At 39.6% G+C, this 13872-nt stretch overlaps 1 protein-coding gene across 5 annotated transcripts in view; it reads left to right on the forward strand.

The window, feature by feature from the left end:
- Positions 1–420: 420 nt before the first annotated feature.
- RBMS1 (RNA binding motif, single stranded interacting protein 1) overlaps positions 421–13872 on the forward strand; it is a 216756-nt gene continuing 203304 nt past the window's right edge. For 4 of the 5 annotated variants that reach the window (XM_011947108.1, XM_011947110.1, XM_011947109.1 and 1 more), the window contains exon 1: positions 421–1077. In XM_011947108.1, coding sequence (XP_011802498.1) covers positions 1003–1077 — 75 coding nt within the window. In that variant the 5' untranslated portion in view covers positions 421–1002. The remainder of the gene's footprint in view (positions 1078–13872) is intronic. The other variant, XM_011947112.1, reaches the window with a different exon arrangement.

Consider the following 13872-nt stretch of genomic DNA (forward strand, 5'->3'; position numbering starts at 1 on the left):
GTGTGTATGTGTGTGTGTGCTTTGCCTCCCCTTGTGCAAGGGGCATGATTTCACCTCTCACATCTGGGAAAACCAAACCGAAGGACGCTAACCCTCCCAAGGTCACCTAGATTAGTGTTGTGGCAGGGGGTGGGTGGTGGGTGGCAGGAACAGAACCCAGGTGTCCGGACTCCAGCTTTGTTGGGCATTAAATCATTTTCCTTACCTTGTGAAAAAACATTACCGGGCGATGGGAAGTGAGAGATTAATCAGATTTCCTCTTTTCCCTTATTTCCCCTCCCCCTTACGAAGATTAAAAACTCGGGAAAGCAGAAGAGGTGCCCGCCCTGCAGTTCTTAAGCTGAGTCCCCCCCCATTCCCCCTCCACCCTCACTCCCACTCCCATTTCCCCACCCCCGACACAAAGCAATCTGGACTCCCAGGGCTTCCGCCAGTCCAACTGCGAGCCTAGGAGGTGAGGAGTGGTTAAAACTCAGCCCTCACCTCCGCGGGTCCCGGGCTCGGCGTCGCCCAGGCCCCGCCCCCGCCCGCCCTTCCCCCACGGCCTCGGAACGCCAGCCCCTCTCCTGTCTCCCATTCGGGCGCACCCACCCCAGATGCCGCCTGGCACCGAGCGCAGCAGCCGCTGCCGCACTTTCCACTTGTATTGATCACCTCTCAGCCCTGCGCAGCCAGCTTCCCCAAGCGGACCGCGGCCAGCGCGCCAGCCCTTGGCAGCCCCGGAGCAGTCGGGCTCCGGGAGGAAACTCCTTGGGAGCGCCCTGTCCGGGGTGCCCTCTGCGCTCTGCAGTGTCTTTCTTTCTGCCTGGGAGGAGGAGGAGGAGGAGGAGGAAGAGGAGGAGGAGGAGGAGGAGGACGTCTGGTCCCGGCTGGGAGGTGGAGCAGCGGCAGCAGCAGCCGCCGCCGCCGCCGCCGCCGCCGGAAAGGGAGAGGCAGGAGAACCCGAGACTTGGAAACCCCAAAGTGTCCGCGACCCTGCACGGCAGGCTCCCTTCCAGCTTCATGGGCAAAGTGTGGAAACAGCAGATGTACCCTCAGTACGCCACCTACTATTACCCCCAGTATCTGCAAGCCAAGGTAAAGGGGCACCGGGGGGAGATGACGGACGGAGGAGGGGGTCCGGGGGTGCGCGCGGGGTCGGGCCCAGGGAGGGGCGCGCAGCGAGCCCCGCCGCCCCCGGGCGGAGTTGCTGGAAGGTTGCTAACTATAGCGCTGGCCTGGGCAGAGCCGGGCGGCGCGCGGGGCGGCGGCTTCCCTGGGAGCGGAGTATGGGGATCGGGTTACAGAAAGCCGCGGGGGGAGAGACTAGACAGGAAAGAGCCACCAGCCCCTTCCTGGCCCGGCCAGCGGGGAGGGTCGCGGGGCTGAGCGGCGCCCCTCGCCAAGCCCTGGCTGGCCGGCCGCCGTCGCCTGGCGTCCGCGTCTGGATCCGCTGGTGGCCCGGCTTTTCGACCCTTTCTCCAAGGGCCTCGCCCTGTAAGCTGTAACTCTTTGCTCCCCTCGCCGTGACGCGGAGCCTCCCGCCCCCCAGGGACGCCCCTCCACCTCCCGCGCGCGCGGTGACTGTGGCTGGAGGGGCGGCGGGGCCGGGACGTTTTCCTCCCCGCCTCTGGCGCTGCGCGCCCGCCCCTCGCCTCTGATCTTTGTGCGGTGTGGCACTTCACCTGGTTACTGATTTCTACTTTTACGCTGGTGTTTTGGGTAGAAAAGTGGCCAAAGTTCACTCGCGTTCATTGATGTCCCTTCTAATCTCTAGAGGTTTTGCAAAGGAGGGACAGTGGGCAGATTTCAGTGCAGAGAAAGAAGTGACTTCGTATTTGGTTAAAAAAGAAACAAAAACAAAACTAGCTTATATGTTTGCCACAGATCGATTTCCAATGTTGCTTTTTAAAAAGTGACCTCGGCACACTCTGGGTAACAACAGCTGATGACATGTAGTCATACAAATTGCGCCTGGCCTTCTAGGGACCCTAGGTACTTTGTTAGTGGGCCTATCTTATTTTTACAATAAGAATTTGATGCCTCCCGAACTCATTTAAAAATAAATTGTTTGGGCCATGAAGACTGGAAATTTCACGGCTTTGGAAGCAGCCGCCAGAATTTGGGAGGGTGGAAGTTGGACGCAGCGGCCTTCCTCAGCCATTAACATCTATCACAACTCCGGGTGCCCTTCTAGATCACAAAAGTATCAGGTATGGATGCAGTGTCCCAGCTTTCTTTGGGAGATTGTAATCACGCTCTGCTTGCTGGCAGTTGGGCATTTCCGGCCTGGTACAAAGAATCTCTGATTCAGCCTTTTCTTTCTTAGAATGTGTGTGGTCCACGTTTTCATGTACTTACGACATAGCCCTGTATTTGTCTACGTAAAAAGGACACTTGTCAGTATCGAGACCAGAAATGTCCTAGCACTCTAGGGCCTCATTTTCACTTCACCCAATTCCCACTCCACTTCGGGTCACCAGAAAGCAGCAAAATGGTAGCAGCAAGGATACCCCTTATTCATCTCTGTGTAGTTTTCACAGTATTTGTTTTCAGGAACTTGCAGGAGATGCTAGTTTTCTGTGAGCTACATGGAAGGTGTTCAAAGAAATTTTGTGGCATAATCAATGCACTGCCTTTTAGATGTCTTATATATTTAATGCACTTGTTTAAATTATGCAGCATTGGGTGGCTAAAAGGACAGCTTATTCAACACTTAACAATATGAATAATAAATATACCCACTCAGGTGAAGAAGAAAAAAAGCCATGTTTCTACAGGCACATTTACCTTAGTAATTTTTATATACCATTAGTAAGTTAGAAACCAAGTCCATACCATTTAATGTAGCTAATGCAATGCCATTTGGCTTTTTTGCCCTGTAAATAATTGAAGAGAGAGACAAACGGCAAGAGCCTGCTCTAGTAATTAGGGTCGGATCCCAGAAAGCTTTACGGCCCATTTTCTGAAAGTGTGCTTCCTGTATAAAGCATTTAATATTGATTTGTGTTGCGGTTAATGACACTCTCAAAACATATTTTGCTATTTCTACAATTAAATCTGAAATCCTATTATTCCGAATTCCTTTGTTTCTGGAGAAAGGTATACATACTCACTTGACCTATATAACATGGTATTAAAGTTTGGTAATTAAGTCTAAATTCCCTGTTGTACAAGTATTTTGATTATCTCAGAAGGGGACAGCTTCTAAAAATGGCATGTGACTAGATGCAAATTTTAGGTAAGCAGAGTTCGGAAAAATTAGCCCTTTTTTTCCCTCTCCCTTATGTATCTGTTGGTAGCATGGTAGTAGTGTTGAGTCATTTTTAAAAAAAATAGACTTTGGTTTGTAGTTAGTTTGAAAACAAGTGTTGCCTAATCTTCCTAAAGAGTTAATAAACTCTCTCAGGATCTGCTGTCTGTCATGATTCTTGCCTCTGTGTGTTCTTTAACCTTCCTAAAATATGGGATAGAAAACATCACTCTGTTGAAAGTACAGTGATGTGTTTGCTAGGCAGAGTTGTTTTGAAACTTCTGTTTGGAAGCTATATCAAACACTGAAGAATGGCATGGCCATCTCAAAAGTGATATCTAATTTGTGCTCAAGAGATAGATGTGATTTTCTCAAATCTGATTCTTTTAATCAGAAGGAATAGATAATACCAGGTAAAATGGAACAACAGTTTGTTTTGTTACTGTACTTTTAAAAGTTATATATGTCAAACCATTCTTCTTGTTTTAGTGATCCAGTCTATTTTTGTAAATCTATTTTGTAATTTTCCCCATAAAAACATAGTAGTTACTTCCACATTTTATTAATTACAAAAAATACCATCTGTTGGGCTATATTGGAGCAAATGACCATATTGGCATGCTTTGTGCTTTGACAGAAAGAAAAAAAATCATTAGAAAAAGTACTATATCTCCATGAATCATAAAATAAACTTGAGGGTACTATGGAAGACCAGGACATGAGTGGAAATGAATGCGACTGTATAATATTCATAATACTTTGGTGTAGAGTTACATAAATTTCAAGTAACCTGATTTCACATGCTGTTGGGTTTTTTTGTATTTCTCAGTGAGGATGGTCTTATCACAGCAGGTTCTTTTTTATCAGCTGACATATTCATTCTGAAATGTAGTTTGATGTAGTTTTGTAAACATAACCACATATTGTCCTAAAGAATTTTCTCAATTTTAAAATGATCTATGCTGTATTATATTAAATTTAATATCCAGCTTTTAGCTACACAGAAAAAAGATGTTGATAATCTAACATATTTTAACTTAAAGATTTGTATGTACACATTTTCAACCAGTGGCTGCATTAATTTCACTTATTATAAAAGCAACCCTTGAGTTATGGTCGGTTTATTTCAAAGATACTATGACATACATTATTGCCAGTGCATGAATGTAAATAGTTATGGGCATTGAAATACTCTATTTCTTTTGAAGAAAGGGAAGTACAAAATTTTCTTTCCATGATTAGTTAGCTACATATTTTGTACCAACTAAAAGCAATTTGATACAGTTGTAATCTTTATTCACATAGTTCTAAGAATATATTTCTATAAAATATATGGAAAGCTTGATTTTTTTAAGTTTTTGTGTATAATGAAGTATTGTCTTCCACACTAAATAAATATCTACACAAAAGATATGTTTATTTCTAAAACAAAACATAATTTTGTTTTTACACCAGTTTTACATAAGTTTATGACACAGAATATATCTGAACCTAGCTTCAGAATCCGAAAATAATGAATGATATAATTTATTCTATTAATAAAGGCTACTAGAACAAAGCAGTTTTTCTGCATTGAACTTTTGCATGCATTTTTGGTTGAATTCCTTAATTCTTACTTAGTTGTAGCCAAATGAATATTGATTGTATCAATCTGTTTCTCCAGAAATTAGGAGTCCTGATTTGATACATAAAACTGTTGCGTCTAATTAAGTGGAAGTACACAGGCATAATATTGAGACATGGTGCGCTTTGTGTCATAAGATGTAACCACATTTATGAGGTAAATAGAGTTTGCTTAAAATATGTCAGTTTGGTAATGCAGTATTTTACACTGATGAATCAACCTCATTTCCTTAAGTGAGTGGGGTATTATGTATGACTATCTGGAAGTGGTTTTGGAAGGCTGAAGGACATGTAACTGTTATAACGAAGATACATTATAATGCAACAGAGTAGCACCCTTCTCTTCCAATAGCTATTTCTTTTGAATTTCCCATACAACCTTTTTCTTTTTTTTTTTTCTTCCTTATATTGGGAGCCAAATCTTAAGTTCCTTGAAGGGAAAAGGAAAAGATAGGTGAACTAGGAAAGTATTCAATCATTGAGTATCAGTATAACTACATATACCTTACATCTTTGGCAATCTTGGCTTTGAGTTTTAATTCAGATATGGGGAATTTCCATGTAATATACTTTCAAGAAAAGAATTTTTACTGATATGTTGCTCTGACTTTGTATTTTGCTTTAATGGTTTATTGAAACCATTTTGGTATGTAGCTTTTGAATTGGGACAGTGAAGTTTTATCCTATTTATTGGAATATTATAGAAATAATAGATTATTATAGAAATAAGAGTATGTCAAGTTACTTTCGAGTGGAAGTGTTTATGCAATCTAAAATAGCTTATTTTAAAGAAATGTAGTAATGACATGTCAGTTATTCAAATGCAGCACCATAACATTTGGTATAAAACCAAACCAAATATTCAAAAGTTGAACGTCAGCTTGGGGATTTTATGTGGGATGAATTTAAATGTTCTGTTTTCTCTGCTGTTTTATTTTATTTATTTATTTTTGAGACAGAGTCTTGCTCTATTGCCCAGTCTAGAGTGGAGTGGCATGATCTCGGTTCACCACGACCTCTGCCTCCCGGGTTCAAGCGATTCTGCTGCCTCAGCCTCCCGAGTAGCTGGGACTAGAGGCGGGTACCACAATTCCTCACTAATTTTTGTATTTTTAGTAGAGACGGGGTTTCACTACGTTGGCCAGGCTGGTCTTGAACTCCTGACCTTGTGATCTGCCTGCCACAGCCTCCCAAAGTGCTGGGATTGCAGGCGTGAGCCACCGTGCCCGGCCTCTGCTGTTTTATTTTAACGAATAAATAGTGAAACCTGATGGAATTCAGCTGTGCCTCACAAGAGGCAGCACTTGGATGTTGGAGGAGTACCATAGGTAGTTTGGTTAGGTGATACAGAGCAAAATGTCATTTTAGAACAAACAGTGTGTGTTGAACACACATACAAATTTGAGTACATATGCAAATTTGATAATAGAAGCAAAGCATTTCTTAGTCTGGTAGATATGAGGTCAATAGAAGAGTGTAGAGAGGATGATAATAGCTAAGCCAACCACAAACTGAACGTATATCTCCCATAATCTAATTCCTTAATGCATCTAGTCTCCTTAACGAAATTATGTGAATATTTTAATTTTTCAAACAAGCACTGGAAAATAAGAATGTCAAAATGATGAGAGAAAAACAAAAAGGAGAGAGAAAAAATCAACATCTGAACCTCCTAGGGGAGAAAAATGTCTAAAATTAAGCATTGTCATTCTCTCCCTATGTTGTCTCTTAACTAATTCTTAAGTGGATGCATTTTAGAAGATGGAGAATATGTTGGATGTTGAATATGAAAACCTAGATTCAAAAAGTGAGGTTGGATGCTGATATGAACAGTTAACTTGCATGTAGATCTGGCACTGTAAACGTGCTAAATCAATGTTAGTGGGTGATTTCCTACGTTCACTGTAATATCTGTGTTCTGGATTAGGTAAAGTTTTAAGCTGGTAGTTTGTTGTAAAATTGCTGAGGCTCATGATGAAGGACTAAAATATTAGCCAATCAATTGTATTTACTGAGTGACCCCAGTACATCATTCTTTGCACTTGACATTGGGAAAATTTAGAGAGTGGAACATCTGGTACTTGCTCTCCAGCACCTCACAAGCTAGCAGGGAGGACAGAATAGACACAATACAAGAAATAAGCACAGAATATTTACAAAGTAGTACACCCACGAAAGCAGCACACCAGCTGGTGTCCTGGGTTTGAGTGACTGAGAGAGCACTAAGATACATGTAGGATTAAACACTTTGCCATGTCTTTTGCCAGAAAATGTAAAGTGCTAATAAAAGCTACAATAAACCTGGGAATTTTAGAAAGGAATAGGGCTTGAAATGAATAAGTGAATTTTTTACTTGATTATCAGCATTGTTTTGCATTTTTTCTGCTGTATAAATTCTTTTAAGAGTACTTAGAATTTTAAACGTATAATATTTTTGTACTTTATGTTAACTCCTTCTCCTCAAAGTTTCATATTCAATTAATTTATTTCATCCTATTATTTTTCTAGTTTATGCTTACAAATGTGCTGTTAAGCCAACCTGTTAGAGGTGTGGCAGGTTGGAAAGGTAGTCCTTAAATGATGACATAGTGGTTATACAGAAGTATAACTTTGATTGTTTTGAACCATTTGAAATGATGTTTATTTCTCCTAACTGATTAGCTTTGCTCTGGCAAAGGGGAGGAAATAAGTTTGGGGTTTGTAATGCTACTAGTTAGATCATTGCTTGCCTGCAATCTACACATTGATAATGTGTCTAATGTGGGCCGGCATTTCTTCAGAAAATAAAATGTTAACAAATTATTCCTGGTCTTTAGTGGATATCTCTTTATCTGGTCATCAGCCAGCTTTAATTCTTTCAAAATATTCATGCTGCAACTGGATCCAAGTGCTTCAGGAGTCCTGTTGTCCTCCACTTGGCCTCAGTGTGGCCCCTGGAATCCATTCCTCAGGCTACCCGTTGAACAACATGTGCTATGCAGTTGGGCTGCTGGGTCCCAGATAAACAGTGATTTCAGGGAAAGGTTTTGTGCAACGAAATGAGATCATTTCATAGATGTCATAAATATTTTCACTGGTCCTGAAGGAAAAATGCATCATCTTCCCAGATCCATTTCACACAATGCTAGAGGTGTTTCTTCTACAAGTTGAAAAACCGAATACTTAGAATGGCAGAATTGGATGCCATGCTCCGAACTTGAGTTTCTTGGGCCGGGGGGCGGGGGTGGAGGACAGGGAATTGAATTGCCAAAACAGAATTTTGTATTACGAGCTTATATTTATATTATCCTCAAATAATGCTATACTATTTCCCCTGCTAAATGCTTTTTAAACGTGATGGTTTTGAGTTGCAGTTGGGAGTATATTTGAACTGGAGAACCCCTAAACCCTCCCTTACCAGTAGAATTACAATGAAAATTTTCACAGTTTATATAATAAGGTCTCAGATAAAATATTTAGTCATTAGGAAAAGTAAATTATATTGAAATTTTTAATATCGTCAACTTTACCTTTGTCTTCTCAACAACAATTTCATTTCATCATCCAACAGGTTTTTGACAAATGCAGACATTTATAAAAAGAAAAATTTGCCAGAAAAATGTATTTTCAAGTCACTAACTGAAATACTCCCACGACCCTCTTTGCCTCCTACAAAGCACAATTCTGATTAATTTCATTGTTTCTAAAACGACATTCTTTTAAAAAGGTGCCTAATCTCAGCCTCTTTTTAGGTTTCATTCCACATGATCACTTGCATACTTCTATTTAAAAAACAATAAACACAGAAAGAATTATCTATCAGAGAATGGGCTACTAGATGATGTTTTCCTCATGCTCTGTGTGATTTGTTCAAAAATTGGGTATACCTTAACTTATAAGTGAGTTGCATTTCCAACAATTTTATTCCAAACAGTTAGCTTGTCATTTGATTATTTAAAACTTCAAATTCATTTCATAAATAACTAGTTATATTAATGATATGGTCCCCAGCGAACCTATGAGAGTCTGTAAAAGTAACCCACTTTATAATTCACATATAGTTCTCTACTAATACTGCCATTGAACCAAATCACCACGTCAGATGTTTCTTGGAGAGAGGAGTGAGTTTTCAGAGTTAGATTTCCAGGAAGCCGTCTTTGCTTTCTTTGGGTGAGTGGGAAGACAGGGTTCTTCTACAATCTTTCTTTCTTTTTTTTTTTTTTTCTACAATCTTTCAACAAGGCTTTGAGCTTTTATGATAGGGGAGGGGTTTCAGCTTGTGAAGTCAGCTTGTGAAGTCACAGGGATCAGGGAGTTTGTGCTGGAGCTTCCTCTAGGGGTCCCCTGAGAGCCCTCTTCACTTCTAGACCCACTCACCTGTTTTCTTGTGCTGGCCTCAGAGATAAACTCGTTCCCTTTTCCCCTTAATTAAAATAAAATCTTTTCCTTTTTAAGAGCCGAGAGTTCCTAGTAGTGCTTATCATGCTGAACTTACCTCTACTAGATTACTACAGCCTCACAGCTTTTCTTTACTCTCCTTTAGCCCTGAATCAAGCAAACATCTCTTGAGGCTGGTAACCAGAAGGAAGCAAAAAGACAAAGTAAAAATTCTATCTATCTTTTCCACTTCTCTTTTTACCTTTTCTTGGTTCGTTGATGCTTCATAACTCTTTAGGGAATCCCCAGACCCCAGACCTCAGACCTCCTTTAGAATCCGATGACGGTGTACTTTTTTTTTTTTTTTTTTGAGGCGGAGTCTCGCTCTGTCGCCCAGGCTGGAGTACAGTGGCGCGATCTCAGCTCACTGCAAGCTCCGCCTTCCGGGTTTACGCCATTCTCCTGCCTCAGCCTCCCGAGTAGCTGGGACTACAGGCGCCCGCCACCATGTCCGGCTACTTTTTTGTATTTTTAGTAGAGACGGGGTTTCACCGTGTTGGCCAGGATGGTCTCAGTCTCCTGACCTCGTGATCTGCCCGCCTCCGCCTCCCAAAGTGCTGGGATTACAGGCGTGAGCCACCGCGCCCGGCCGATGGCGTACATTTTCATTAACCTCAAATGTTTACCTAGAATCAGCCTGCGGAGCACAGGTTAAGAGTCTTACCCAGGGTGGGGAGCAGTGGCTATGCCTGTAATTCCATCGCTTTGGGAGGCCGATAGGGGAGGATTGCTTGAAGCCAAGAATTCCAGACCAGCCTGGACAACATAATGAGACACCGTCTTTGGGGGGAAAGAAAAAAAAAGAATCTTATCCTGGAAGGAAGACAAAGACTGAACAAATCTATGCTTACGAGGATGAATCAGACCAGACCAGAGATCGCTTCATGTATTTTTCTGCGTTGTAGCTCAACAGACTCTGATGAAGAGCTGCACAAAAGCCAGTGTCCTGCAGAGTGGGGTTGGGTGGCGTGAAGTTCACACCCCTATCCAGCAAGGGTTTGAACAGTTTCACAGTGTGTTTACTTTCTCTCTTCTCCTCCACTCCTGCTCTCCAATTTTCTTGTTGTACTCTTAGAGTTAAGCCACTCTGGACTGACTTCTGTCCACTAACAGGTGTGTGTGATGGTGGTAGATGCACCAGTGTGACCATCGTATAAGCTACTCCCACTCCATCTGCCGGAATCAGGGACCAAGTGGGTCTGACGTAATTTGGCTAAAAAATCTTTACTACTTCTTAATGCTATAGACTATGATTAAGAATTTGCTAACGACAATTGCCCCTGATTTGGGTTTTCTTTTCTGATTCCTTATCCAATTTTATATGGAAATTTTAAATAAAATTGTATTTGGTAATGTATAAGTGTGTTATGGAACCATAGACATGATGTAATACTTTGAACAAAAGTACATAATTAGCATAATAGAAAGTATTTTTATGGTAAATGTATACTCCTAATGAGATTGAAACTTAAATATGATAAAGTCAAATAGCAAGCGGTTTGTTTACATTTTTTTCTTAACCCATACCAAAATTTAAAATTACATATAACCATTTTTTCTACTTTTTGAATACTAGTTATTCTTTACCTTAAAAAATAATCAAAAAGTTGTGTTTTATATTGGCAAAAGCCTAAAAACAGATGTGTTTCTTATTAGGTAGTAGTTTCTCAGACTGTAGGTTTAGCAGCAGAAATGTTTAACCTTGATTTTGTTTCCTTTTTTTTTTTTTTAAGAGAGATTGTTTTTTAACCTACAAATAGGATTTAAAATGCCAGTGGGTGATATCTGGTGTTCTTTTCTACCTCTCTATCTCTGTCACAAAATTCAAATTCATGTTTCAGCAGTACAGGATGTTCTTCAGTACACATCCTTTGAGCCTTCAAAATTTGATTTGACTGTGTGGTCTGACGATAGCATGTTGAGATAAGTACATTGTGATAGTAATCTGTGCCCGAGCCCTAATGAGCATCTGCTTTCTAGGGCGCCACAACAGCACCTTTCTTTGTTTCCTCTTCCTTTGCTTCTTTGATTTGAATCTTGATACATTCTGCAAATGAGTCATTTTTGTTTGTTTTTCAGTATGTAAATCCTCCTATCTCCCTTTTTTGGGGAAAAAGAAGCCAGATATCTTAAATATAAATGAATGCACAGGGAATTTTAAAGGAGTCTTCAGGAAGTGCACAGCTATAGTTCTTCTATTAGCAAATCAGACATATTATTCTAAAAATCATCTAGTTAATTTGATACAGATGGAACTACCTGGTCAGTTTAATTAAATTCAATAATTACTTACTGTGCAGGCATGGTATTAGGCCCTGAAAGGTGCAATATGTAATGAAAACATAGTGTGCATCATCATAACGCACAGTGGAATAATTTTGTTTATTTAAAACTTCTATAGTGCACAAATTTTGAATCTATAGGTTGATATACTCATGTAATAACCACTCAGGTGATGATATAGCATTTCCAGAACCAGACAGCATCCTTAGTTGTACCCACGAAACGTAACTACTAGTGTGACTTCTATCTTTGTTGGTTGGTTGTATCCCTCTTGTACATCATAAAGATGAAACCATATTGTATATATCTTTTTCTGTCTGGCCTCCTTAGCTCATTATGATTTTGTTTTGAATCATTGATGTTATGTGTGCAATTGGTTCTCTTTTTAATGCTATGTGTATTCCATTACAGGATATATTGTATCAAAATTTATTTATTCATTCTATTATTAATGGGCATTTGGATTATTTCAATTTAAGACTATTTTGAATAAAATTATATCAAAATTTATTTATCCATTCTATTATTAATGGGCATTTGGATTATTTCAATTTAAGACTATTTTGAATAAAATTACTGTAATTGTCTTGTTCATATAATGTGTTCAACATATGCACTTACTCCTAAGAGAGGAATTTGTAGGTCATAGGATATGTGTATGTTCAGCTTGGGTAGACACTACCAGTTTTCTCCTGCCAGCAAAGCATGAGAAATCTAATTGCTTTGCATCCTCACTAAAACTTGATATTGTCAGTCTTTTAATTTTAGCCCTTCTGGTGAGTGGGTATCTCACTGTGGTTTTAATTTGCATTTTCTTGATGATTAATGATGTTGAGCACTTTTACAAATATATTCATTGGCCAATTAGGTATCCTCTTTTGAGAAGTCTTTTGCAAAATTTGGCCATTTAAAAAAAAATAACAACTTTATTGGGATATAATTTACATACCATGCAATTCAACTTTTTGTTCACTTTTTAAATTGGGTTCTTTTTTTTATTGGTTTGTAGGTTTTAAAATATATTTTGGATACAATCCTTCATCAGACACATGTGTGAAAATATCTTCCCCTAATTTTCAGTTTTTGTTTTTACTCTGATTGATAGTTTTAATAAATAGAAGTTCTTAATTTTAATGAAGTAAAATTTACCAATCTTTTATGATAATTGCTTTTTGTGTCTGTTTAAGAAATTTGCTTACTTTTAGATTGTGAAGTTTTTTTTTTTTTTTTAACATTTCCTACTAGAAGCTGTGTTTTATCTTTCACATTTAGGCCTGCAATCAATTTCCAATTAATGTTTGTGTTTGGTGTGGATAGCATCAAGATTTGTTATTGTTATTTGTTCCACCGCCCCCCTCCCTGCCCCTCAACAGGCCCAGTATGGCTATGTTATTGATCCAGCCCCATTTACTGAAAAGACATTTTCCTCCTTTGAATTTCATTGTTGCCTTTGTTGTAAACCAGGTGACCATGTTTGTGTGGTTCTTTTTCTGCACTCTTGCTTTTTTTTTTTTTTTTTTAAGGCAGTCTCACACTGTTGCCCAGGCTGGAGTGCAGTGGTGTGATCTAGGCTCACTGCAACCTCTGCCTCCCAGGTTCAAGCAATTCTCATGCCTCAGCCTCTTGAGTAGCTGAGATTACAGGTGTTTGCTACCGTACCTGGGTAATTTTTTTGTATTTTTAATAGAAATGGAGTTTTGCTGTGTTGGCCAGGCTGGTCTCGAACTCCTGGCCCCAAGTGATCCATCACCTCGGCCTCCCAGTGGATTCTTGCTCTGTTTCATATGTATCCTTGTGTCAAAACTAATTACTATAGCAATATAGTAAGTGCATGTTCTCCAAAGTGCTCTTAACTATTCTAGGTTCTTTGCATTTCCTTATAAATTTTAGCATTGGCTTATCAATTTCCGTACAAATAAATCTGCTAGGATTTTTATTGGAATCATACTAAATCTGTACATCAATTTAGGGAGAATTGATATATTAACACTAATGAATCTTCCAGACTTCAAGGATGGTATATCTCTTATTTATTTATGAATTTACCCCTTTAAGTAATTAATAATAAAACACAATGAAAAGTTATTGTTTTAAGTACTTGTTTCTTAAATACATCCAAAGATTTCTTCAAGATCTGTATTATGATAGTTGGCATGGGTTCTATGAAGAAAATAATTCTTTTGAAGAGAGAGTGTATGTTTATTATCACAGATCAAAATTAATTTTGAAAAAGAGCTTGCCACTGAAACTTTACTCTTTAAGAACAGATGACGTTCTTTTTAATTTTTCTTGAATGCATGTCAAAATATTACTGTGTT

The sequence above is a fragment of the Colobus angolensis genome, unplaced genomic scaffold (assembly GCF_000951035.1).
Source record: "Colobus angolensis palliatus isolate OR3802 unplaced genomic scaffold, Cang.pa_1.0 Scaffold259, whole genome shotgun sequence".
Classification (NCBI taxonomy): domain Eukaryota; kingdom Metazoa; phylum Chordata; class Mammalia; order Primates; family Cercopithecidae; genus Colobus; species Colobus angolensis.